At 41.2% G+C, this 24,675-nt stretch overlaps 1 protein-coding gene across 3 annotated transcripts in view; it reads left to right on the top strand.

Moving 5' to 3' along the window:
- The window catches only part of MAPRE2 (microtubule associated protein RP/EB family member 2), a 94,119-nt gene that overhangs the window by 35,901 nt on the left and 33,543 nt on the right, over positions 1 to 24,675 (top strand). For 2 of the 3 annotated variants that reach the window (XM_064442757.1, XM_064442758.1), the window contains one exon: positions 18,347 to 18,474. The exons of the other annotated variant lie outside the window; for it this stretch is intronic. In XM_064442757.1, coding sequence (XP_064298827.1) covers positions 18,354 to 18,474 — 121 coding nt within the window. In that variant the 5' untranslated portion in view covers positions 18,347 to 18,353. The remainder of the gene's footprint in view (positions 1 to 18,346; positions 18,475 to 24,675) is intronic. 3 annotated transcript variants of the gene reach the window in all.

Raw genomic sequence — 24,675 nt, 5'->3', positions numbered from 1 at the left:
TTCTGACATAAATACTGCTGATTGCTCTCTCACTGCTTTCCTTCAGAAGAGTTCTTTGGAAAACCTCTGCTGAGTGGGGTTCTCCTTTATCATTTTGCACTATGTTTGTTTCTAGTTTTCTGCAGCCCATCAACAAATTAGTTTGCTTGTCCTTTTGCCTTAATATCATACCTTGAACTATGTGGGTTTTGTTCAAAAAACATGTAGACGTGGTACTTTGGGATACGGTTTAGGAGGCACAGAGGTGTTGGGTTGGCAGTTGGACTTGATGATCTTAGAGGTCTTTTCCAACCTTCATGATTCCATGATTCAGTGTCTAGAAAAGACATTTTGCAAGGCTGCCGTGTTAAGCACATGTTGACAGAAATAATTACATCGCTTGCCCAGTTTCCCAGAAACTGTAGGAAGTTATTCTGCATCGGAATAGCCTTTCATGCAGAGGAGTTATCCTTAGTCTTGTGGAGCTTTGTATCCATTTGTATCCGTATCTAAAGCAATATAAAGGAATGCAGAACTACTAATACTAACATTGCACATTATTTTGGGGCAGTAAATAAACAATCCAATTAAATTTTTTTCAGAAATAGACCTTTAATGCACATATAAAAATTTCCACTGGGGAATCCTATTTAGGTTCTCTTGTGAAAATCTACTCCCATCTACAGAGTCACGGCACCCAAATCTGTTGATTCCCCCTTTTTGCAGTGGGGAGAATGATTTGTTTTCATCTGTAGCTCTAAGTACCTTGTGAAGTAAATGTCAACCGTAACAGAAAGAAACCTTAAAGAAAATGTGAAAACTGGTGAAACTTCTCCTTGATACTGGAATGTAATGTGCTTTTAACTTCCATACAAATATTTAATAGCTAGGCTAGTTTGGTCCTTGCTGAGTTTGAGTTGAAGCAGGGGATCACTAAATGCAACAGGTCAGTACCATCAGTAATATGCCTGCTGCCACCCCGGACTGTTGGTGCCATGCTGACTTTGAAGCAGGCTTATTCAGCAGCCTGTACAACTTCACCATATGACACATCAAGTTGCTATGCCTCTGATTGTCGGGCTGGTTTGTTCCATCTGCATCTAGAAATATGGAATAAATATGTCATTAAGCACAGCCCGAAGCATGACATCAGATCAGCAGTTGTACGGATCTAGAAGTACTGCTTTGCTCGCAATACACTTCTGCATGCTGCAGCGTTGCTCTTAAGTAAAACTGCGCCTACCATATGTATCAAGGGTTCAGTATTTGCCTTTCACTTCGCTCTCCTGTAATATCAGAAATGTTTCCTCATTTTTACTCTTAACATACTGTGTTTCATAAAAATTAGTGTTTGTTGATCAGAATGAATTTGTGTTTACCAGTTCAGATGTTCTCATTGAGATGTTTTCAGACCTAACAAAAAAACCAAAAGGCTTTATTGTTTCAAATACCAGCTCCTACCAAAGACTTGATATCCACTTCCCAAAGCAGATTTAAAAAGAGGTGACGTTTACACCATTTTGCAACCTAGGAAACTGCTGTGAAAGGGGTTGCCCTGAGTTATCCACCAAGCTGTGGATGCAGCAGGGAATTGAACCTATACCACATGAGTCCCAACCATGTGCTCTGTATGCAAAGCCACAAATAGTTTTCCCAAGTCTTCCAAAGGACGTGTTATATTTTGCAGGCTGGAACATACAGGCCTGAGGTGTTAAGTTTCTCATCCAGCCTCGTTTAGCTGGTAAATGGAAACCAGGCACTTTGAGATAAAATGTAGTCACAGGGAGATGTTACCTTTCAGAGTAAATAACTGTAATCAATTTATTTTTCTCTGGGGAAATGCTGTTTCAGGTGCTCCAGATCAGGAGGCTGACTTTAAAATTTTGTTGGAACCGAGGTGTTTTGTTGGCCCAAAATAGATTTGGGCTTGTTTCTGAGAATGGCGTTACATTTAATTATAGTTTTACTTGTATGTTCAAAAATGCCTGAAAAAATTTTATGAGAAACCGAATCAACTGCTGTGTGGAGAATTGTTTTAAGCAGGGCATGTCTGCAGTGCCTTTTTTGCCAAAATTTAGGCATCTTGTGTGGTTGATCAGCTCATCATGTTTTTAAAAGCTAGCTGTACAAAGAGTTTGGATATTTCCAGGTTTGAATGGCATACTTTGCCAAAACCACTCCAGTCTAAAAGGGACAAACTGTTGCACCCTCCTTTGCAGGATACCACGCCTAACTTCTGGTTTACCTATGTGCTGCTAAAAAACTGTTTTCTGGTCCTTTGTATACTGGCTGTATTTAGTTTTATACCCAGAAATTTAATGAAGCAGGGGGAGGGAGCTAATTTCCTGATTATTTTTCTTTAAAACGCTAAACTAAAACTAAAACAGAAAAAAACCTTTCCTATCTATGAGTATGTACCTTTCTAATGGTATCTGTTTTAAATATTTGGTTTTCCTAAGTGTTACCTTCCTTTTAGAAATCATTAAGTTGCCACTGTACAACAGTGCATTGCATAATAATGAAAGCTGGACGGATGTGGTGATTTCCTCACCCACCGCTGAAATAAACTGTGGAGTGTTACAGAGCGCATCTGGCCGTCTTAGTTTACTGCAGTGGGAGCTGATAACTTCCACGCTGAAAGTCAAGATTTACGTTACGGCAAAATCTGTTTTGGTGTTTGCCTTCCCAGCTCCCGATGAATTGCCGGACACAGGCTGGCCCCGCGCAGCAGGGAGCGTCCTTCCCTCTGCAGGACCCGTCCCTGCCACTGTCTGTGGCAATTCTGTGCCTTCCACACGTGTGCAGCTTTACTCAGGGTACAAAGGGAGACTTGGTGCTTCACCTTACTCCGGCAGAAGGTGTTTCTTGCTCTAAAATTAAGTTCCATTGAATACGGTGAACAGGTAATTCCACTGAAGTAAAAAAGATCATTTGTGTTGTTCAAATTAATAGATTAAGGCCCAAACTTTTCTTGCTGAGAACCGGGAAGAAGTTAGAGTAAAAGCAGGGAGTTGTCTTCATAATACAGATGGGCACGACTGGCTTCATCCTTTGTAAATGATAGTCAAAGGAAATGCTACTAAATATATTAGTAATTGAAACATTATTTCCAGAGGCAGTTGCTCTTGGCCTAACTGCTCCTATTGCAGATTATGAGAATTTTGCCCTAGATTTCACAGGAAGCAAGAGAAAGGCAATAATAAATATTTGTTTAAAAAACAAAACAAAACAAAAACCCACATGAATCACACCCCACAAATTTGGGTTGAGCTTTTGAAAAGTGGCATTTGTGATAACCCCCTTGTCTGTCAAGCCTCTGGATTGCAACAAGACAGTTGCTAGCTATCCAAGAGAAGACCATCCTGATGACTTAGAGCCAGCAGCTGCTAGCTGGCATTGGAGTTACCATGCAGACACCTTTCCTTGGCTCCTGTTGAGCTTAGGTACCCTACATTTTCTCTTCTTTCACTTTCATAAAGCTGGCTTCCTGTTGCTGCTGCTCTTTAATCTTGTTTTCTGATTAGGGAGTACTCTGCTTAGGGAGAGCTCTTTTGGTGAGTATCTTCTGCTGGGCAGGTCTAGCCCTCAAAAAGTACAGGGTGAAACTGAAGATAACTGGGAATCACATGCGAGTGCATGTAAATGACTCGGAGGGTTATAAGGATGACTCTGCTCAATACCGCGTTGGTAGTTTGAAGCCTAGGTACTCTGCCTGTATTATTGGGCTACCTCTCTTGACCTGGCTTTAGATCTTCCTTGAAGGAAATATCTTCACAATGTTTTACGAGTTGAGGGTATTTGTTAAAATCAGGGGCTAAGAGAGAGGTAGCTTTATGGAGGTGGGGGAGGGAGAGAAATAAAACAACACTCCACAGAGAACACAGTTTGTGTAAGGAAATGAAAGTAACTTTCAGACAGCACCGTCTCCTCAGCTTGCACCCAAGTGCTCTCTCCAAAAAGGTCTGAGGACACCTAATTTGCACCCAGCCTCCGTGGGTTTCAGAAACATCCTGTAGGTGGGAGGCTGCATTCTGGTTTTTGTTGCATGGTGTGGGTTTTCTTTAAACTACCTTGCTGAGCTGCATAGCAACAGCGCTGTGTTTCTGGCATACTAACAAAAAAATGAGCGACTTTGGGATATGTGAGAACTGAACCTGATGCTGCCACTTATAGAAATAGACATTTTGGCTGCTGCCTGGTTTCTTCAGTCTAGCCTCCCTGGAAAACAGGCACTGAAAAATATGCTGTCTTGTGAGAGAAGGATGATTTGGAGGTGGGGCTGTGCACCAAGACAGCCTAATCGAAGCAACTTCTTTGAGTTTTTCCTTTGCTGCACAAATGGTCTTGGGGAGATGCCCCTACCTCATGACAGGCAGGCTGTGCCACAGGAATGTTCTCCCAGGTGACATACCTGGTCTAACCTTTTAACATATAAAACTTGTTTTAGGACGCAGTACGAAAAAATAAGTGTAGTAGGTTTACACTTCCAGCCTTGGCATTTGAATGAGTGACTTCTTAAAAATATCTTCAGAGGTTTTGGCTTTGGGGCTTGTGGGGGGAGGCTAGTCTAACTTGACAGTCTTTTCTCCTTCTTCATGCCCAAAGCTAATTATAGCAAAGGCTGGGTAAGGAAGAAGATAAATTGTGTGCCAGCTTTTCGTTTTGGAGATGCAACTTTCAGCCTTTGTTTGATAATTGAAAACGAGTGGTCTCACCACATCTGTTCTCAATCACGCAAACCACTGAGCGGGATGGCACGAAGGCTGTAGCGCGGCGTAAGCGTGGTGGCGGCAGCAGCAAGACTCGTGCTGCCCCGGGACGGCGTCCGGATACTTGCGTCCTCCTCGCTCCCTGAATCCTGGCCTCCAGCTAGCGGCACTGATCGCTCGCTTCCAGTATCGGTGCCTAGGGAACGTAAATGGAAAACATCCGTGTTTTTCTGTGGATGGTGTTAGCTGAGCACTGCGTAGCTGTTTGGATCTTGCTCAGATCTCTGCTGCCTGACTCACCGATAAAGCATCTTCTTCATATTGTTTCATTATAATTAGGTGGGAGGGGAAGGGGAATATCAGCCATGAAAGTTCATTGAACATGCATTTAACTGTTGGGGTTTTAAAAGCAGTGGCTTTTTAAAAATTTCTAACACAACTCTGTTGTCTTCATGCTATCGCATATTTAATTCAAAATTAAAACCTTGATTGTGATATTTTGACAGAAGTTTCTGGTGGTGTACTAAATTATTAAATACTTGATAGAGAAGGGCTCTGTATCCTGAAAGCACACCCATTAAATGGCTCAGCTCAACCGCTCTGAAATGACTTCTTGTTTCCCATAGAGCCCTATGGTTAGTGAAGGGTGCTTTTGTGTCTAATCTGGTTTTTTTGCTATGCTATCCAAACAGGAAATGTAAACATTCATCAGTGAGTTGAGACTTAAAGATGTAGCTTCCGTAGGAAATCCAACAACTGTGCCAAATCATTCTGCCTGGAGAGGAATATGCCATGCAGGTCGTGGTCTTGATCTTCTGGTCTGATGTGCGGCCGCCTCGTGTTACTTCCTCGTGTTGAGTGGGGGAGGGAAAGGGTCTGAAATATGGGTGAGGTGGTTGAAGATGGAGCCTGTGAATCTCGGTCCTGCATGACTGGAGGGGCAAGGACAGAAACACTGGTGTGAGCTCATGTGAATTTAAACAGAAGCGGTCTGGAACAATATTTAAACAAGCTATGCAAACTGAAAAATTCTCGGTTTGGAGTTTGGGATTTCTTCTGTGTAAAATGGGCCTGTCTTCTCCAGTGTGGCAGTTGACAGCATAAAGGAATACCTTATTTTGCTCTAATGGTATAGTGTAAAGCAATGCTATATGTCCAGTTTTTCCATATGGTTGTGTGTATTGTTTCAGAGGCTTAATTTTCCATATTATGTTTCCTGGCAATTGGGAACCCCGGGAGCTAGTTAGCAAGATCTGTGGACTTCAGTTTTATCTTTTAGGAGTAACTCAAGTGAACATCCCTCCTACAGCAGGGTTCCTTAGCACTGTACAGATTTCCTACCCAAGCAGCTGTAATTATTCAGAGATGCATATGAATGCAAATTCTTGCCTGTCACTGTGGAATGCGGTGTTGATGCTCGGAAGGGCTTGCTGGCAATTTGTATTAAACAATTTTGGAGGAATGAAAATTCATTTTAGGCAAATTTTACATGGTGGTTATGCTTCGCTTCTTAAGGTTAATCTCTGTGGAGCTAGTCCAGTAATATAATGAATAGGAAGCACTGAAATATTTGAAGTAGAATATGCATTTCTTATGGATTCGGTGTTATTTTAATAAGCTATGATTTGTATAACTATAGAATCTGTGAGTAATTGTTTGTATGGAAGTGGAGTACGTAACCCAGTGATACGAAAGTCCCGCGGGAGCTTTCGTATACAGAAAGACTATAGTGTGTGGGAGTGCTGGAACATGGAGGCAGTGAAATAATAATTGGTTGAATAAAAGAGGTACATTTTCCTGAAAGGACAGCATTCACATGTAAATAGCTGTTCTGCTGGAAATCTTGTTATGCAGAGTGGCATTAATTATATTTTATGGAATTATTATTTGGAGTCCATATCACTCTTTGCCCATATTAATGTTTCAAAGTTATGCAAGATGTAGATTCTGAATCAGGATCTGAAAACACTGTTTTCAGTCAACACTCTTGTGTTGTGCCAGTTGTCATACTCAAGGAGGCATAAGGAGTATTTTCTTTTTCTTTTCTCCATTAATATATATTTCTGCCTGCAGAAGTTTGGCTCTCCAATGTATGTTTTCAATCTGCGGCCCCCAAGTGTAAAATGAGTTTCACAGCAACGGGGATGCTGTAGAACTGCCTCGTCTCTTGAGCAGCTCTATTTTTAATATGGTGAGGTGGTTTTTTCCACTACCACCTTAGGCACCCCCTCTCTAATTGTTCCTGAAGTGCTATAGAATTACGGACCTGGTGGTGCTGGTGAACATGATGAACATGAGTCAGCAGTGCACTCTTGTACGGAAGAAGGCCAAGTCCACGCTGGGCTGCATTAGCAGGCATGTAGCCAGCAGCTCTGGGGAAGTGATTATTTGCCTCTGGTGCTTCTGAGACCACATCTCACATACTGTGTCCGAATTTGGCCTCTCCAATTTGAGAAAGACCATGTCATACAGAAGTGAGTGGGGCAGATGGCCACCAGAATAGGCAGGGGGCTGGAACATGTGAGTTGAGTTTGGTCAGCCTGGATGAGAGCCAGCTCAGGAGAGGAGAAGATCTTACTGCAGTCTTTAGCTGTCTAATGGGGGGGTGGGGTTAGAGAAGACAGGGCCAGGTTCTTCTGAGGTGCACAGCGCGACGATGAGAGGTGATGGAAGCAGCAGCTGCGACAGTAGAAATGGCTTTAGATATTGGGAGAAAAGTTTTCACAGTGGGGACAGTCAAACACTGGAAGAGGTTACCCAGAGCAGCTGTGGAATATCTGTCCTTGGAGAGACTCGAGACTTAGATAGATGGGACCATCAGCAGCCTTCTCTTGCTGGCTTTGCTGTGAATGTGAGGTTGGAGCAGATATCTCTGGAGTTCCTTGCCTACCTGAGGCACTTTATGATCCTGTTCTGTAACTCTAATAGGCATAAACAGCTATTGAGTTCAAAACGCAACACACAAATTCATAAAATCAGGCACTTCAAAAGTGAAAGGAGCATGATATGGCAACAAATTTAGTACTGCCACCACGGTGAACTCACCCCATCATAAAGGTTTCAAATGGAGAAGAAAAATGTGTGTATGCAGTCTCAGTTCGACTGCATGCTGCTGCTGCTGCCACCGTGTAGTGATTACTTCATATCGCATTCTCTAAATCACTGGGAGCAACTTCCGCAGTTTAGTACCTAAGGATGACCGAAAGGTTGTAGGCACACAGCAGAGCAAAGGGATAGTTCTGCTATGTCATAAAATTATGTACATTGCAATTAAAGATTATGTCTTGAAGTTGAAAGCTGATAAATTTCTCCCTCTACTTTTAATGAATTGTGTATTTTTCATGCAGAAAATATTAATGTTATTGACAAATTTAATCTGCAGAAAATGTTTAACTATAAGCACAGCTCTTAAGCTACCAGATGTGTGCTTCGTTTGACATGCTTTTGTAGGGAGTGGTGCAGAATTGTCTTGTTGCATGACCTACAGCAACATTGAGAGGGTTGAAGAAACTGAATATTCACATTGCAGTACAGATTACTACCTTCTAAACTGCACTTATATGTAGTCGAAGGTAATTCACATGTTCAACTTTTTTTTTTGCCTTGTTTATTGTGGGAGTTGGACATGGTAATGTCACCATTTGCCAGCTGGAAGCAATACACTTCAGGAACTGACCTCAAGGTATTCCATGAAAGGAGGCCAAATCCTATTAAACAGGGCACCTATGCTTCTCTTAGCTTAAGGTACAGGGTTTTACTGGGGCTTGTAGATAAACACTGTTGTAACTGCCATTAATTGTGTTCTTACAGTCACACTTACATCAAAGGAGTAAGCACTATCTAAAGAACATTATTTGGGAAAACAAAGCTTTGGGGATTTCCCTCTTTAGATAGGCTGGAGATTTTAAAAGCTAAAATCTAAAAGCAAACACCGACTTCACAGACCTTCAAAGATCAACGTGGTTGGAAAAGTCAGTTTTGGGGAAGCTTTACTTATGCTGGTAGTCTCAACAATTGTGTTAGCAGTATAACAATGGTAAAATAAGTTTGTGGTTACTGGCATACAGCAAGAATAATACATTACATAAATCACAGATGGTTGAGCTAGCATGTTCATAAAGGGCAATTTACTCCATGAAAGATTAGTGAATTCTAGTTTTAGTTGCTCCAAAATTAATTTAGCAGTTAAGCAATTGCACTTAGAAGTTCAGCCCTATTCTAGATAGTCCTTGGTAGGATTAGTTCTTAAGTACAAGTTATTTACTGGTAATATCTTGAGCACCAGAAAAATTTCAGTGCCTCCTTGTCTGTTATAGTACTAACTCATGAGAATGAGGGCAGAGGTCAAGTTACTTTGGTATCCAAACCCAAAATTAAATGTTGTGGCTGGTAGTGTTAACACTTGAAATCATTATAATATTAATAATGATCTGTAGGGAGTTTGTACAAGCTGAAGACAGGGGTATTTATTTGGTCCTATTTCAACAAACTCAGCAATGTCAAAACTCTGAGATTTTGTATTACTATTTTTGGTCTAGCTTTCACCAGCAGTGGAGGGAGACGTGGAAGAGAGGTTGAATGCAGAGCCTAGTAGAAGGCTTTGTAGTGTGTTGGGCCAGTGGCCTGCAGAGGCAGTGCTGGCAGGGGATTGACACGTGGTTCAGATTGCAGCCATCTGCAAGAGAGCTTGGTCCTAGAAACGTGCCCTCCAAGCACCCTGCATACCCAGCAGAAAACCTGACACCTGTCCTTCGAACCCCAAATGGCAGCAGAGCTGTTGTAGCGGTGGGAACCCTGGACAACCACACTAGAGTTTAATATTCTGCGTTACAAAAATACACAGCCGTGTTTTAGAGAGTGATGCACCAGTGAAAGCAGCTAGCGTGGTTGCCTGTTGCTTCATCTGCTGTCACATGCTTGTTTATAATTGCAGGGTAAAGGTGGCTTAAAATAAATATCGTCTTATACCCCTGCTCAGTGTTGTCACCTTCCTGCCAGGATGGCTCAGGAGCAAGGCTGCCTGCCTGCCTGGCACCTCAGCAGCTCTGTCGTGCAAGCTGTGCTATGGCACCTTTGCCCACGGGTCCTGGGATGGTTGCCCTGGTTGCATGGGCAGCCGCTGTGCTGTTTCTTGTCCTTTCCCAGGTGTCACACCATTCAGCTTCAGAGTGCCTTCTTAGAAGGCCACTTTCAAAGGTCTTTACTCTCTGTGGTAACAAGGTGTTAGACTTGATGGTCTTTGTGGGTCCCTTCAAACTCAGGCCATTCTGCGGTTCTAACGTATATTAATGTTTTAGAATAAGTATTGCAATGTATAAATCAGTGCATATCTACATTTCTTTTTAATGTAAAGAGAGAAGTTGATGCAAATTGAAGTCCTTGTTCTCTGGATCGTGTTACATCATTTGCGAGTAGAAAAGGTGTGTTGCGGTCCCTCTTTAGCTAGCGTAACACCTTCCCCATGAGAATGCTTCCTGGGCTAACTTTGCATGCCTTGGACAACCAGGCTGTATTAAGCGTGCTGCAAGTAACTCCTGTTAGGAAACAGCAGCTATGCATTAGGAGAAAGGCATTGCATTTCCCCTTGTTTAATCCTCCTGTTTTCCCTTTTTCCCAGGCAATACTCCTCTGAAACCCGTGGATGCTCAGTGCCTGTCTCCTGCTGAGTCACTGCATCGCTCGCCCGGCACTGGGCGGGGGTGTGAGGCGCTCAGAGGCTGCTCAGGCCCCCTGTCAGGAGGGCTGTATAGCATTACAAAATCTCATTTGCCATTACGTTATGCTTGGAGTAAATCGGCATGTTACTTTAGCCTTTCACCTCTGAATGTATACATGTCGGGGAGGAAGGGGGGGGGGGCGGCAAAACCCCGGATAGGTCAAAACTAAATTCATTTGGTGACTTCATCTGACTCTAGCTAGCTGGATCTCGTCCCTGCTGAAACTCCAAGCCTGCCCACAGCATTTGCTGGACTTAAAAGGCGGAAATGGCAGGAGTCAGGAGCAGCGGGCTCTCTGCCCTGCCAGAGCTGCTGCCGGGCTGCAGTGCGGCTGCTGCACCGGTGGCTTATGCCTCTGACATAGTGCCTCGGGTGCCTGCAGCATTGTTTTTTCTTAATAAGGGTTTCTGATTATTTTTATCCCTTCCTAACTGGGGGCAGATGTTTCCCTCGTATAGATGCAGGTGATAGCTCAGGTGTGTGGCTGCACTCAATGGGGCAGTAGCTTTGGACACAAGCTATCTGCAGCTGCTGTCTTCACTTTCTAGTAAATCTGCATTTGCTAAAGCACTTGGGAATCTACCGTCTGAAAATATGACTGCTCATCCATCATCTAGTGGGAGCGAAAAGCTAGGAGGTTCCCCTGTTACTTACAGAACACAGGCCAGGAGCTGAGGCTTGCTAAAACCTGCTGCCTCTCAAGGCATCCTATCTCCACCGTGATAAGCGTACTCAGCACTGCTATTACCTTGCCTTACAGCACGTTTTTAACCTTATAAATCCTATAGCGATGTCTGCATGTATGCTTAGTAGTCTGTTATTTTGCATAAGAGGAAGAAAAAATAAAAGGAGAATTAAAGCTCTCATGTTTGTCTTGGTGAATTGAGACTTTGTTTCACAGAAGCTTAGATGTTGGTTTATTGGTCAGCTTTTTCAAGGTTTTCTAGCTACAAAATGGTCATAGATCCTCTTCTGTTTTCCAAAATGTAGGTGTTTCTAATTGACTTGGTATTACTATATAACACAAGTCTGAGAATTATTTTTCTCTGAATCAGTTCCCCCCCACCCCGCATCCGTCTGTTGTGAAAGGTAGACTAGTTGCCAGTGCTAGTGAAAATTTTACAGGTTGAATGGTTTCCTTCAGGGCATCAGAGCAGCAATTCAAGCTTAAGATCTTGGAGTTGAAAGCCGTGGGGGGGAGGGTAATAACTGTAACTAAAAGCAGTTTATTTTAACATTGCAGGCTTGCCACACTTACGTTCCTCTTGTTCAGCCCACTTCAAAGGTTTTTGTGGTTCTCCATTAATAAAACGCCTTCTTAATTTGTAGTAACATTCATTTCATACTGAAATTTGCACATCCTTTCCCCACGTTAATGAGTGCCTGTTCAGCATCAAGCACTGCTATTGCTTTGCTTGACTAAGGTGCAGTTTGAAGGTGCCGTGCACTGCTGTGGTTCACTCCTAGCCAGTCAGAGTGAGTATACCTTTGTGGAAATGGTGGCAGCCAGAGTCTGAATTGCTTCTCTTTTGTGTAAGCTATGGATGTCTGCCTTTCTTGAACCTCCGTCCTTTGTCAGGAGTGTATTTTTCAGTTGAGGTTCATTTACTTATAGAAATCGATAAGGATCCTTTCAGGATATGCAAATACTTTCAGCCGCATTTTAAGATATCATGTAGTTAAGTGTTAATATCTCGTTGTACTTTTGGAGGCAAAGGCGAACCCTGAAGAAAAAGAAAAGTGCTAATGTTTCCACAGCAATACGACGTCATGTATTACATTGCCATACAGTTTCAGTGGCAGTAGGAGGAATGAAGGAAAGAGAAGGTAGTTGGAGAAATATAAAAAAAATCTTACTTGTGCTATGCATGTATGACTGGCATTTCAAAAAAAATCAAGCAAGTCAGTGAATGTGGCTTGTCGTCCTCAGGTGCCCAAAAATATTCCAAGTGCTAAATCATTTTCTCGGAATTTGTAACTGTTCTTCTGATTTTGGTGAGCTATCCTAATTTCGTAACTGGTTAGTGAATAAACTTGAAACTATTTTCTAAAAAGTGTGCAGTAGACAGTGTAATGCATTGCTAGTTACTGGGCCATCTCAGAGGTTTTGGCTCAGAATATGTATATTGTTTGAATACTTTTGATTGTGTTTTTCAGATTTGGGGGAACTGAATGTCTGGAAAAGAACCAGTATTTTTCTGCTTCACAGATAATACATTTTTGGGGTTTTTAAAAATTTTTCTAAAGCTGTATGTACCACAAAACAGAATTACCACCAGTCTTTAGAAGACCCACTCGGGTTTGGGTCTAAACCAGTTCTTGGGACCCATCATAAACATTTACGTAGGTCAGAATGTCCCAGCTTTGGCAGGCAGCCTCTAATTTAAAAGAACAAAACTTAAAACATGCCCTAATTCAATCAAAGTAAATCTCTAGTACTCTAACCTCGCTTGCATTTAAACAGGGATCTGCAATGAGAACAATAGAAAATACGCTGTTTGCTGTGTTAAATGGTAATCCCGCAACACTCAAGCAATCAAACTGTACATGGATTGTCTAGACTCTGTAGCATGCTTCATAAATCATTTTAGGTCATCAAGTCAGATCCATGTTGTGAAGCTAAAAATGGTGTTCAGAAGTGAATGGCATAAATGGATAATAAAAGATTTTTAGCATTTTGGGCCCATTTAGTAACATGAGAACACCACACAAGAGATTAGACATTCAGCATTTTAAAAGGTGTAAATGTCTCCCAACATTACAATCAGAGGATTCTTTTCTCCTTTCCTCCTTTTTTCCCTGGCAGTCCCTCATTGTGATTAATACTGATCTGTTTGAGTTTGACTAGATAGAGCCTTTATATCACTTGCTGCAAATATCTCTTCAGTGGCAGTGTTCTGATGTGAGGGCACTGGCCATGGCCATTGAATTTGCTGCAGGAGTACAGCATAAGTTAAAAGGGAGAGTAAGAGTAGTGTTGTCAGAACCGTGCTGGAGCTTTTTGTGTTTTTTTCTGTCCTCAGGACTCCTTCTGGTAAAGATGGCCTCGAGCATAACTGGCCTCTAATGGCTATGGCTAAGGCTGTATGCAGTGAGTGTTAAAGAAGCAGGCAAGGTCCAGCCTCAAATCAGCTGCCGTTTCAGGATGATATGAAAGGATGACTTTTTATTTTACAGGGATGCAGCCGCTGAGGCTGGCAGATTTCTTCCTTTGAGGATTTTTGTTTTGCAGTAGCTTTCATCTAGAGCCTTACAGGAGCTACAGCAGTCTCAGCTACATCTTAGCCTTTCTGCTGTATCTTCTGCTTCAGTGATTTTTGGTGTGAGATCTTTTGTTTTACTGGCAGTATCTATCCTGATGCTATCAGGTGCCAGCTTCCAGAAGGCTCCTCTTTGTATTGTTGCACAGGCTTTCTACTGCATTTAAAAACTTAACATCATACTGTGTCTAATTGTGCAAAACAGGAAGGCCTTGCAGGTTCAGAGGTGATGGCATGTGTGATGGCTTTTTACACTGCAGATAGATCCATTGCTGTAATCTTTCCAGTCTTGCCGTTATTACTGGTTTGGCATAATACAGCTTCTGCTGTCAACAACTGTTAGTTTCTCCCCAGAAAAATAAATGTCTATTGCAAAACTGTCCTTAAACACAGCTGGATAACACCTTGTAACAGCTGCAGTTTTCTGCAGCAAGAGCAGTGGAAAATGCCTAATGCTGAATGTTCAGTGCTGCATGTAATGCCTTAAAAATTAATACTCCTTTGGGTGTAATGTTTACTATTGGGCATGCTGAGACAGTATATTTCTGACTGAGGAAACTGCTTAAGCACATATATGATTTTCAGCACCTACCTTATCCTCTGAACTTCAGGTCTGTGGTGCTTAGCCATGCGCGTGTGAAGTGTTTTTTCTGAAATGGTCTGGACTAATATGTGAAGACTCTCTTATGGCTTGTTTGTATTTATTGGAGATTTGAATTTCAGTTTCTTATAAGTAAAACAAAGCAGAGGCCTTTGGTTAGGCAGTACTGTGACAGCCAGAGGCTTTTAATCTCCACCTGCACGCCCTGAAGTGAGGCATATGATGTGCTATCTTCAGTCTGCTTTTTATTGCTGTAGAATCACCAGGCATCTCTATGGAAGGTGGAAGCTTAAAGATCTCACCGAGGTAGATGCTGATTTTTAGGCTTGCATCAGCCTCATCGCAGCCTTATGCTTGAGAGTCTTCAGCCTAAACAAGGGAAAGCCTAACAAGTCGAAAATGTAAATAACGTTATTGGGAAGTAGTAGTGTATTAGGACATCCAAATAAGTTGTTAGCTACTTGGCCGTTCACAGAGTATAGTCTGTGAGTCTCCACCTGCCCAGCTGTTCTCTGGCATCACCTTACAGATGTTTATTAATATGTGTTTTGAATCTGAATCACATTTTTCAAAGTAATTCAGCACATGGGAAACGAAGTCCTGGAGAAAACCTGGGCCCAGCTGAGGATGTCAAGCACAGGGTTTCTGTTGGTCACCAAGCATGGTGGCTCCACTACCTATGCCTGGCTGGTCTTTTTTTTTTGGGTGGGGGGGTGGGGGTGGGGGTGGTGGTGGTGGTGGGGGTTTGGTTTTGGGTTTGTGGGTTGTTTTTTTTTTTTCAAGATCTGTCTGTGTGGCAAACAGGATATGTGTATATCTAAGCAATATCTAAGCACCACATTAGAACATGCTTACTGTAAAGGAAACCTTTCCCAGCTGAGTTTATTTAAAACGTAACCATTAGGAGGGTGGGGGACACAAGAAGCAAAGACATGGTGAATTCTTTCAAGAGTTGCAAAGACGTGGTGAGCTCTTTGGAGGGAAGAGGCTGTGGAAGATTCAGGCATATGTTAACAAGTCACTGAGAATAAATGGCAATGGCATGTTGATTTTTTTAAACAAATTCTGATTCATTTTGCATACATTTGTTTAAAATTGTATTGACACACCCTCGTACTTATCTGTGTGTATGATTGTGAAGCTATTGTCTCTAACAAATAGCCTGAACTTTCATTTGACCCACAGACCATAACTCATTTGTAGACACAGCGTAAGTTATATTACAGATATCCTTCAGAGTATCATTGTAAAACTCAAGGTTATTCATTTACTCACTGTTTCCTGAAGTAGAGTTCTCCATCCCATGCACTGCAGCAAAGGAGGTTGTTTTCTGCAAGCAACAGGAGAGCAGGGATAGGTATTTGTCTTTGCAGTTGCTTTTGGATGAGGATGATGAGGGAATTTCTGTTTCCTTCCTGCATATGGATTTTCTTGACCTTTTTGACAGAGTAGCCTTGCTGCTTTCACTGCTGGTAGCTGATGGTTGTTCTGAGTTCTGCCTGGCCTCAAGAGGACAATTAAAGTTTGGATGAAGTAGTAGCAATTGCAAATCAGAATAGCTCTATTTCACAATTTCTAAATATCTTTAGCTTCTTTAGAATTTTCATGTTGGTCTCTTGGTTTAATATTAAACTCACTATTCTGAATCTTAAGTAAATATTAAAGTTGCTATTAAGCTGTTACTTGAACTGATCTTACAAACAATACTGAACATGTTCATTTAATAGTGACAGTGGTAGTGTCTTTGTTTCTTATTTATATGAAATGGCTAGGAATAATAAAGTAAAAACCATGCTAACAGTGATGGTTTAAACTTCAGATGCCATTAGTAACAAAGGTGCTGTTTGCCTTTGTGCTGTGATCGATCCCCTCCATCCTGATACTGAACTAAGCTCTCATGGGTAGCCGTTATAGTGTGGTTTCAAGAGTAAAGGGCACTCCCTGTTTCTAAAACTTTGTTCCTAGCACTCAGTTCAATCCAAGCACTTAGTGTGTGCCAAGAAGACGACCTTTGCTGTTACAGTGAATACAGTGCTATGTTTGTACAAATAGCCGTGCTGTCTGGAAGCCTGCAGGAAGAACTGATCAGATTGAGGACAGGCTGATTTCTTCCGTACTTCAGAGGTGTCTGTACAGAAGTGGGTACAGAGGCAGGCTGGTTCTGAATGAATTGCTGGCAGCAGTGGCCTGACTATCAGCACATGATTTTTTTGAGCCTGCTTTCCCTTACTGGTCTGTCTTTTCTTCTTTTTTAATTTTTTCCTTATCATCAGGCAAATTTGGGGATTTTATAGTTTGGATTAATGTCAATAGATAGGGACAATTTGAACAATCTTCTGCATATGTGAAATTTGTTTCATAGAAGGTGACCTGTATTGTGAACTTTGTCATCATGTATTTAAAATGCATTCCCTGCCATATATACTTACACACTTATACCTTATTGTGCCAAGTTTCATGCTGGTGCATTTTTTACGCTTTTTATCTGGGTTGCTCCAGCACACCTAAAAAATGGGTGGAGTTAACCTGCAGTCTTTGCATTCTCTGCAGAATTGTCAATCAAGCCTCAAACAGTTACATCTTTGCAAATTGTCAATGGAAATAGCCCGTGCAGACCTCAGATCCCACAGGGAATCCGGCGCTCTTTTATTGAGGGAGAAGGTTGAGTCCAAGGCTGAGGCAGCAGGACTGGTGCCAAAGCCAGCCAGTTGTGTTAGCTACAAGGTATCACTAAAGACAAAGGTGTGACGTCCCCACCAAACCTTTTCCTCCCAAGAATAACAGTGCAACTTTGACTATCTGATCATTTCTGAGATACCTTGTACTCGGATTGTTGCTTGTGGACATTATTTACACTTGGGAACATTATTTACTCTTTTCATGAACGATCTTGACTGTGCTCTTTGAAACTATTGATGAGATAAACTTGAATGTGCTCGTCTTTTCTCTTGGCAATGTCTCACAACAGAAAGATGTGACTAGTGTAGAATAAAATCGAGTAGTATGCATCTTCAGTCTATGCACTGGGGACTGATCATAAAAGCTACTATGAATTAGACCTACTTGCAGGAAAGGCCCTTAGCTGACTAGAAGGCTCGGTTTAAGATGATGTGGCTATGAAAATTTTGAGCACAGCCATTTTCCAAGGTCTTGGTGAAACATTATCTGAACAGAGTCTGAAGCTGTTTGGCTGTGTTCAGGGAGGGCGCCAGGGAGGGCTGCTGGCATGACCAGTAAGTGAAAGTCTGACTTCATAAAAGACTTAGAGGATTGATTTGTTTAATGTAGCCTACCTGGGCACCGGGGCAGACTCTTGAGTGCCGTTCCTAACGCATTATGAAATCAGCTCTGGAGAAGAAAAAGCCATTAGAGCTGGAGGATAATGTTGGCAGAAGAACAAATGGGTTTAAGCTGAGGAGTGTTCTGAACAATTTAGAGGAAGTGGGCTCTGCAGCATCTTTCCAACCCAGATGTTTGGGAGTGTAAGTCTCAGTTACTTTCAGGATAGAGGTTGGTAAATTGATAAAAAAAGATGAACTAGTATTTACTCTGTGACTGTTCAGAACTGAATTAATGATCCAAAAGACCTCTGTCCTAGTAAGAAATTGGTATTTAAGTAGAACAGCTGCATCTTCTAGAAGTTATCTGAAAATTAAATACTGGTTTAGGCGGTCTGATCATCCTGAAGTGGGAAAAAACTGTCGGATAGATGTCAGATCACTATACTTGTGCAGCACTGTGTGCCGAAATCCCAGGTCTCTGATCCTGTCTGTGTATCTTTAGGCTGTGTCTGATTCTTTTTTCCTACCTTATTAGCATTAAGCAGAATGCTGTAGGTTTGTATGTTCTTTAAGTTCACAATGACAGCCAGAGAAATATGTCCATAGATTCCAAGACGACATTGAGGAGACCACGGGTCATCGAAGAATAAATATTAGGTCTCCTTTCGCAATAAATAAGAGAAGGTGGTGCAGTGATGCAGCTTTTCCTTCTTTTTTTGAACACGGAGTGTAAATTCATTGTATCCAGAAAACAATTATCAAAATGTCAAAAAAAATTTTTTTTGTGCTTTTTTCCTAGTTGGGGAATGGCGGTCAACGTGTACTCTACCTCTATAACCCAAGAGACTATGAGCAGACATGACATCATCGCATGGGTTAATGATATATTAGCTTTAAACTACACAAAAGTCGAACAACTCTGTTCAGGTAAGAAAGTGCAGTTTGCTCTACAAATGTTTATTTTAAAACAACTTTAAAAGTCTGATTTGTTGAAAATAGATCACTTTTAACTTTGACATTAAACAGTTACTCTCAGAAAAGGGACTAATGTATGTGCAAAGGAAGCATTTTTGCGTTCATGTTAATCACGGAAAGATAAGGTGCCTTGAGAAAGCATAATAAATGCAGAGCTGAATGGGACAAATGTAGCAGGAGATACATAGACATAATAAAAATGTTGACTAAGCAAGAAAAGAATAGAGTGATAAACTTTTGTGTTTTAAAGCCACCGGGGTGGTATCTTTTCAAATGGAGAGTGGATATAGCTGAAAAAGAGGCAAATAGAGAACCAACACCCTGGATGAACAAAATTCTGCAGCACCTTTTCCTTCCTGCCAAGGGTCCTCAAATCCCTGCTGCTGTTTGCAGGAAAAGAGCACAAGTGTGTTGGTGAAGAAAAACATGGGTTTGAGGAAATGAGTCTTTAGCTGCTGTGAGGGCTTTAGAAGTTTGTCAAGAAAATCTGCTTGTTTCTCTTTAAATGTAACTGAGCTCTTGTTGTAAGTAGATTTGGTAATGAGCCCTGAAAAAGGGGGTAATGGTTTGAATACTTTGGGCATTTTGGTTAATCAGAGTGGCAACTACAAGATATGTGTTAAACAACAGGGTCTGTAACTAGATGATGACTGGAAGTGACACAGACAAAGGTTGACGTTTCACTGAGAATACAGATGCCCCTGGGGAGTGATTCTTTCTGATTTCCTACTGTGATTTTTAAATTTGAAGATGTTTGTGTTGGAGGAGATCTAACTTAGATTGCTACTTCAGACAACTGACATGCTGGGAATATTTTACTTATGCGGACAATGAAACTAACTACATAGAACTGAAACCACGTTACCACATTTCAGCTATTTACTGGTCCAGCTGAAAGGCATAAATGGGGTCTTACATTCATATACTTGAACTTACCTACCGTTCTGGGTAAATTTTCTGTCTCAGATGTTCCTTGAAAGGTACAGAAAATCCTTTGAGGATGATAATAGCCTACTCTTCAAAATTAAAAAAAAAAAAACCAAAACACAAATCTCAGCTGCTGAAGCAGGCTGGCATGCTTGCAGGCTTGCACAATGACTATAAAATTGTGGTTGAAAAAGTGCAGGTTAAAGTGTATGTAACAGTCATGATTTTAGCTGGGCAGCGTCGGTCAGCGGGTGGTGAGCGGCTGTATCGTTTGTGTTTCTGGTTTTTTTCCTTTTCCATTTTATTATATTCATTATTGTAATTATTATCATAATCATTATTATTTTATTGTAATTATTAAACTGTGCTTACCTCGAACCACAAGTTCTTTTGCTCTTCCAATTCTCTTCCCCATCTCACAGGGGTGGGGGGAGTGAGCGAGCGGCTGCGTGGTGTTTAGTTGCCAGCTGAGGCTGAACCACAACAGTAACTAATATAAACTAAATAACTAAAGACATAGAACATGGGAAATAACCTTTTTAACAGTTATTAAACTTGAAATAGAAATTTATATTTAGCTGTTGTTATATTTACATGTTGGAAGTTAGCCTAAGTATTTTCTTTTGGTGAATTATACATAAAATATTCATGTGGGAATGTGTGTGCACGTGTGTGTATATATGGGTGTAGATATATATAGATATACACATGCACACGTATAGATATATATAGTATACACATGCACACACTCTTATAAGGAGATAGAACGATACAAGATAATGGACATTTTCATCCCAAAATACTCAACGTTTGCCATTGTTTGAAACAGGAAGCATGCTAGACAAGTTATTGACTTGTTCCTGCATAGCTATTTATATGCTCATAAATAGTTGAAAGGAAGCTTTTGAAGTGAGTTCTCCTACAAGTTAAATGTGTGTGGGCTTAAAAAAAGAAAAACCAAACCCCCACAAAAAAATCCTTTCCCAAAATAGGGGAGAGGTGATCTAAGAAAATTTTGATTATGCAGAATACAATGAGTTAAAGATATTTAAGAAGATCAGATTGAGAGACTTCAGCTGGGCAGGGTGGGCAGGAGAAAAGCATGGAAATTGTCACAAACCCACTGTCCCATTTCATTACACAGCTTCTTATACAACTTTTTTGTGACCTCCAGTGAGGATTTTGGGACGCACCACAAGGGAAAAACTGAAAAAAGGTCGTCTCATTAGAGCTCTTACTGCATCTCGTATAAAATTAAATCTTTTCTTCCTTTAGAACTTCCTGGATTGCATTGATTGCTATCGTTACCTGATGCCTTTGCATTTATATCTTAACAGGTCAGAGCTATAAACGTGAATTACCCCCTTTAGTTTGATAGCCAAGCTTGATACTTACACATTCTTATTTTTGCATCAATGTTCATTACAATCCGGGGGGGGCTTTAATAGTTCCTTATCTGAAGAAGCATTCTAGCACAGTTATTCCTATGGTCTGGAGGACTTTACTCTCCGAACTGAATCTAAACTCTGCTAGATTATTACAGATGTTAGAGCACGGTAGTCTTACAGACTAGGTCCTTTCCATTTGAGACGACATAGGCCGTTTCTCATGTACAAGACATGCGCGTGTAGGAATTGAAGATAGATGAACAAGAAGCTTTGGGAATCCTTCTGTATTTAATAGAGTTTACAATGTAAACTCCAAGTAGTTTATTTAATGTACATATAGTTTATTTAGTGTACTTCTAGTGTAGTTTGCAGGATGGAAACTAGGGGAACAGTAGCACAAATAACCAGCCAACTAACAGGCAGAGCACCAGCAAACGTGGTACAGATCATAGTTTGAGAATGGCCATTCTAACTCATTCATTCTGGCGTTCCTTTGGCTGATGTTCCTTGAAGCATTGGCAGCTATCGTGCAGCTTAACGTTAGTTTCCATAAAATACGATCATTTCTCCAGGACTTCAAAGAAAAGGAATATGTGGGAAACTCTTTACAGCTATGAAGCATTACAGTATTAACAGGGAGCTGCAGAGCCACTGTAACTGAATTTTCATAACCTACTGTAAAATTGTATGAACATTTTCTTTCGTTTAGAAAAATTAAGATTTGTCATGCTGTTACATGACTATTCAGTTCTTGTTCATTTTTGTTAATAAGGAGCAATGGAAAGGCCAGAAACAGCTAAATGCAAAAGGCAGGGGAAGGAAGGTAGGGTGCTAAGTCTGAGTGAAGAGCTCAAAGGCTTTACTTTTAGGAGGCATGAGCTACCAAGATGTGGCATGTGCTCATGTTCGGCACCTGGCTGTGAGACTTAATGGATGTCCACCCGCAATAGTCAACCTAGTGATAATTTTGGACTTTCTGAGCTTAAGCAAGAAGGAATAATATGACATTTTGCCTTTACTAAAGGCTTTATTCGGAGCGTACCTAAATCTTAATGTGACAGTTAGTAATAAAGACAGAAAAAGCAATCAGACTTTCTTTTTCTCATTGCTGTGGAGAAGTAGCTTTGATAATACCCATGCTGTAGCAATACCAGCCTATTCCCCAGTTGCCGGTTGCAGAAACAGAGCTGCTAGGATGAGGAGCAGCAAAGGAAAAGGCTGGCTTAGTCATAAAGTGTTGGTATTCTTTGGGAGTCTTAGATGTGTTTTTGTCTCTGCTAAGTAGGCCGAGCAAAGTGCAGTGTCCCCTGAGCCTTCTGAATGCCTGCTGTAGTAGTGATGTGCCAAAAAGGCCAGGTTATGGATGGATGCAGCCCCGGAGAGTCTAAATTTAGTCTGCAGCTCCTTTGGTAATTTGGATTTGACAACTCAAGAGAGAAAAATCTCTGTGACCATCTGAAAGCAATGCAGTTCTCTTTGCTTTAGGTGAGTGTCATTTTGTCAGGTTTTGGTCTCCAGGTTTGACTTCATGCAAGGTTGTTGACCTGAATATGAAATTTATAATCCATGGTTTTAATTGAAGGCATAGTGCATTTCTTTCAGATGGGCACTAGACTTGAGAGCATTTAATTTGATACATGAATGACAAATAGTAGGGAACAACTGAATGGATTTAATGTAGTAGGATCCCATGTTCAATACCCATAGTCTAGGGGAATAGGAGTTTCAAATGAATTACAACAGTAGTTGTTTCTTAGGAGTCGTGCTATTTTTGTAATGAATGCACAGTGGCTTCTTAAAAAGAATTCTGACTAAACAGCTTATAACTGCATTTTCTTTACTAAGGCTGTTTTTCATCTATAGGGAATACCAAGTGAACGTGTTACAGGGCTTTTCATGAATGTTTGGCTGCTACATGAGAGTATATTCAAAATAAGAGTCAGGCAGGAGACTATAGAGGGCTTGTGAATGAATTAAAAAGAAACAATACAAAGTGCATAAGCTACATAAATTATGAGCAAGGAAGCTAGAAATGGTAAATGCATATAGAAAGGAAAATGCAGCCTGAAGTGAGGCATGATTTCTGGCTTAGCTTATACTTGTGTGGTCCTTTGAGGTTAAGGAGATACCGAATACTTCCCCTCTTCCTCCTGCATTTGAAAATTCTCAGTAGAATTATAAACTTGCAAACTGCCCGGCCTCCAGTGCATACAGACCTTCTGTCTTTCAGGATTTGTATGCAAGGATCAAGGATTAAACGTGGGGTGGGTTTTTTTTTCCCTTGCTTTTAATAAATGACTGCATTATAAAGAGAGCACATGGTCTGGCATTTTCAAATTTTAGACTGTGATGCTTTCTCTGCAGATGCCCTGGGTGTTGCCACAGGGAATTTTTCATGTGGTGACTGCTGTAGCTAGTACCATATCTCAATTGGCGGTCCTCCTTTGAAAATATATAGTCCCTTTGTACATATGTTTTGCTGGTAGTTCACTGCCGCGATCTTGGAGGAAGGAAGGCAGCATGACGATAGGGCAGATGTCATTCTTTGTTTGACTCTGTGTTGCCTCTCCGGCTCAGGGTTTGTGGAGAGCGTCCGAGGTGTTCTCCTTCCAGGGACTGCCTGGCAGGGCCTGTTTGCAGGATGGCCATCATGCCTCTGGCACCACCCAGCCTCGGGCCCTGGGTAGTCGCTGCATGCCCTGCCTCCTGAGCAGCGCTCTGAGAGCCGGCTCTTCTCTCCTGCACACAGCGAAGATCTTTCTGAGCAGGGCTGAGGTGACTGGAGAAGGGTACTGGCCAGACAGAGAGATGGCGAGAAGGGTTTTTTCTTCTCTGTGTCATTTGTGTTTATATGCAAACAGGGTATATTCTGTGGCTGAGCTGCCTAGGAATTGTTTTTTCATGTCTCAGAAGGTGTATTTTGCTCAGTGCCTCTATTAACCCATAACTTCCTACATGCGTATTACTAAAATCTGGCATTATAGAACCCTGTTGGAGCATTTGGTGCCAGCATGATTTCTGTACAAGCCGGGGTGCTAGTGCCTGCGAAGCTGAAGCATGTTTCAACATTGGTGGTTTTGGGTTTCTTCCAGTTTGCAGCCTTGCAAAGGCTGAGTTTCTAGAGCAACTTGGAAACATGATTAAAACATGGCTTGATCCCATTTGCACTCTGTAACCAAGCCATGTTTCAAGGAACTGGCATGTTGTCCTGAGGTCATGCAACACAGAGGATGCTTAGTGTCAATGACTCTCTAATGTTTTCCATATGATGTTTAGGATTAGAGGGATACAATGGATGCTAGTGATTTTATTTAAGATAATTTCCAAAACTTTCTGAGGAAGTTTGCAAAGCAATATGAGATTTTCAGTCAATAATATTTCTTTTAATGTCCATTAAGAATTTAGGAGGTACAGAACTTAAACAAGGTTTTTACTTTTTTGAATTATTATTTAATTACTTACAGCACTCACTTGCAGTCAGTTGCTTGATCTGCCTTTTGAAAGAGCTTGTTAGGTTTTGCGTGCTACTTTTTTTTTTCCAGGCATGAGGAGTTACGCAGCTATTAAGTTCAATGGGAACTGTTTTCTGAAATTGTTCTGATATTCCCATTTAAAAATTAATGAATTCCAAAATAAATTATTGCTAAAAATTAAGTATTAAAAACTCTGCTGTGTATAATTTATGAGCAGCTTAACAATTTACATATTTAAGAAAAAGAGAATATAAGTTAACAGGGAGGAAACCTCCCTCCAAACATGCATTATTTAAAATGATCAGTGGCTATTCTGGATTGCCATACAAATGGAGCACCTGTGTGGAATAGGACTTTCTGAAGCA

Source organism: Phalacrocorax carbo, chromosome 2 (assembly GCF_963921805.1).
Source record: "Phalacrocorax carbo chromosome 2, bPhaCar2.1, whole genome shotgun sequence".
In the NCBI taxonomy this organism is placed as follows: Eukaryota; Metazoa; Chordata; class Aves; order Suliformes; family Phalacrocoracidae; genus Phalacrocorax; species Phalacrocorax carbo.
The sequence above is the reverse complement of the archived record's forward strand: the minus strand, read 5'-3'. Positions and strand labels throughout refer to the sequence as shown.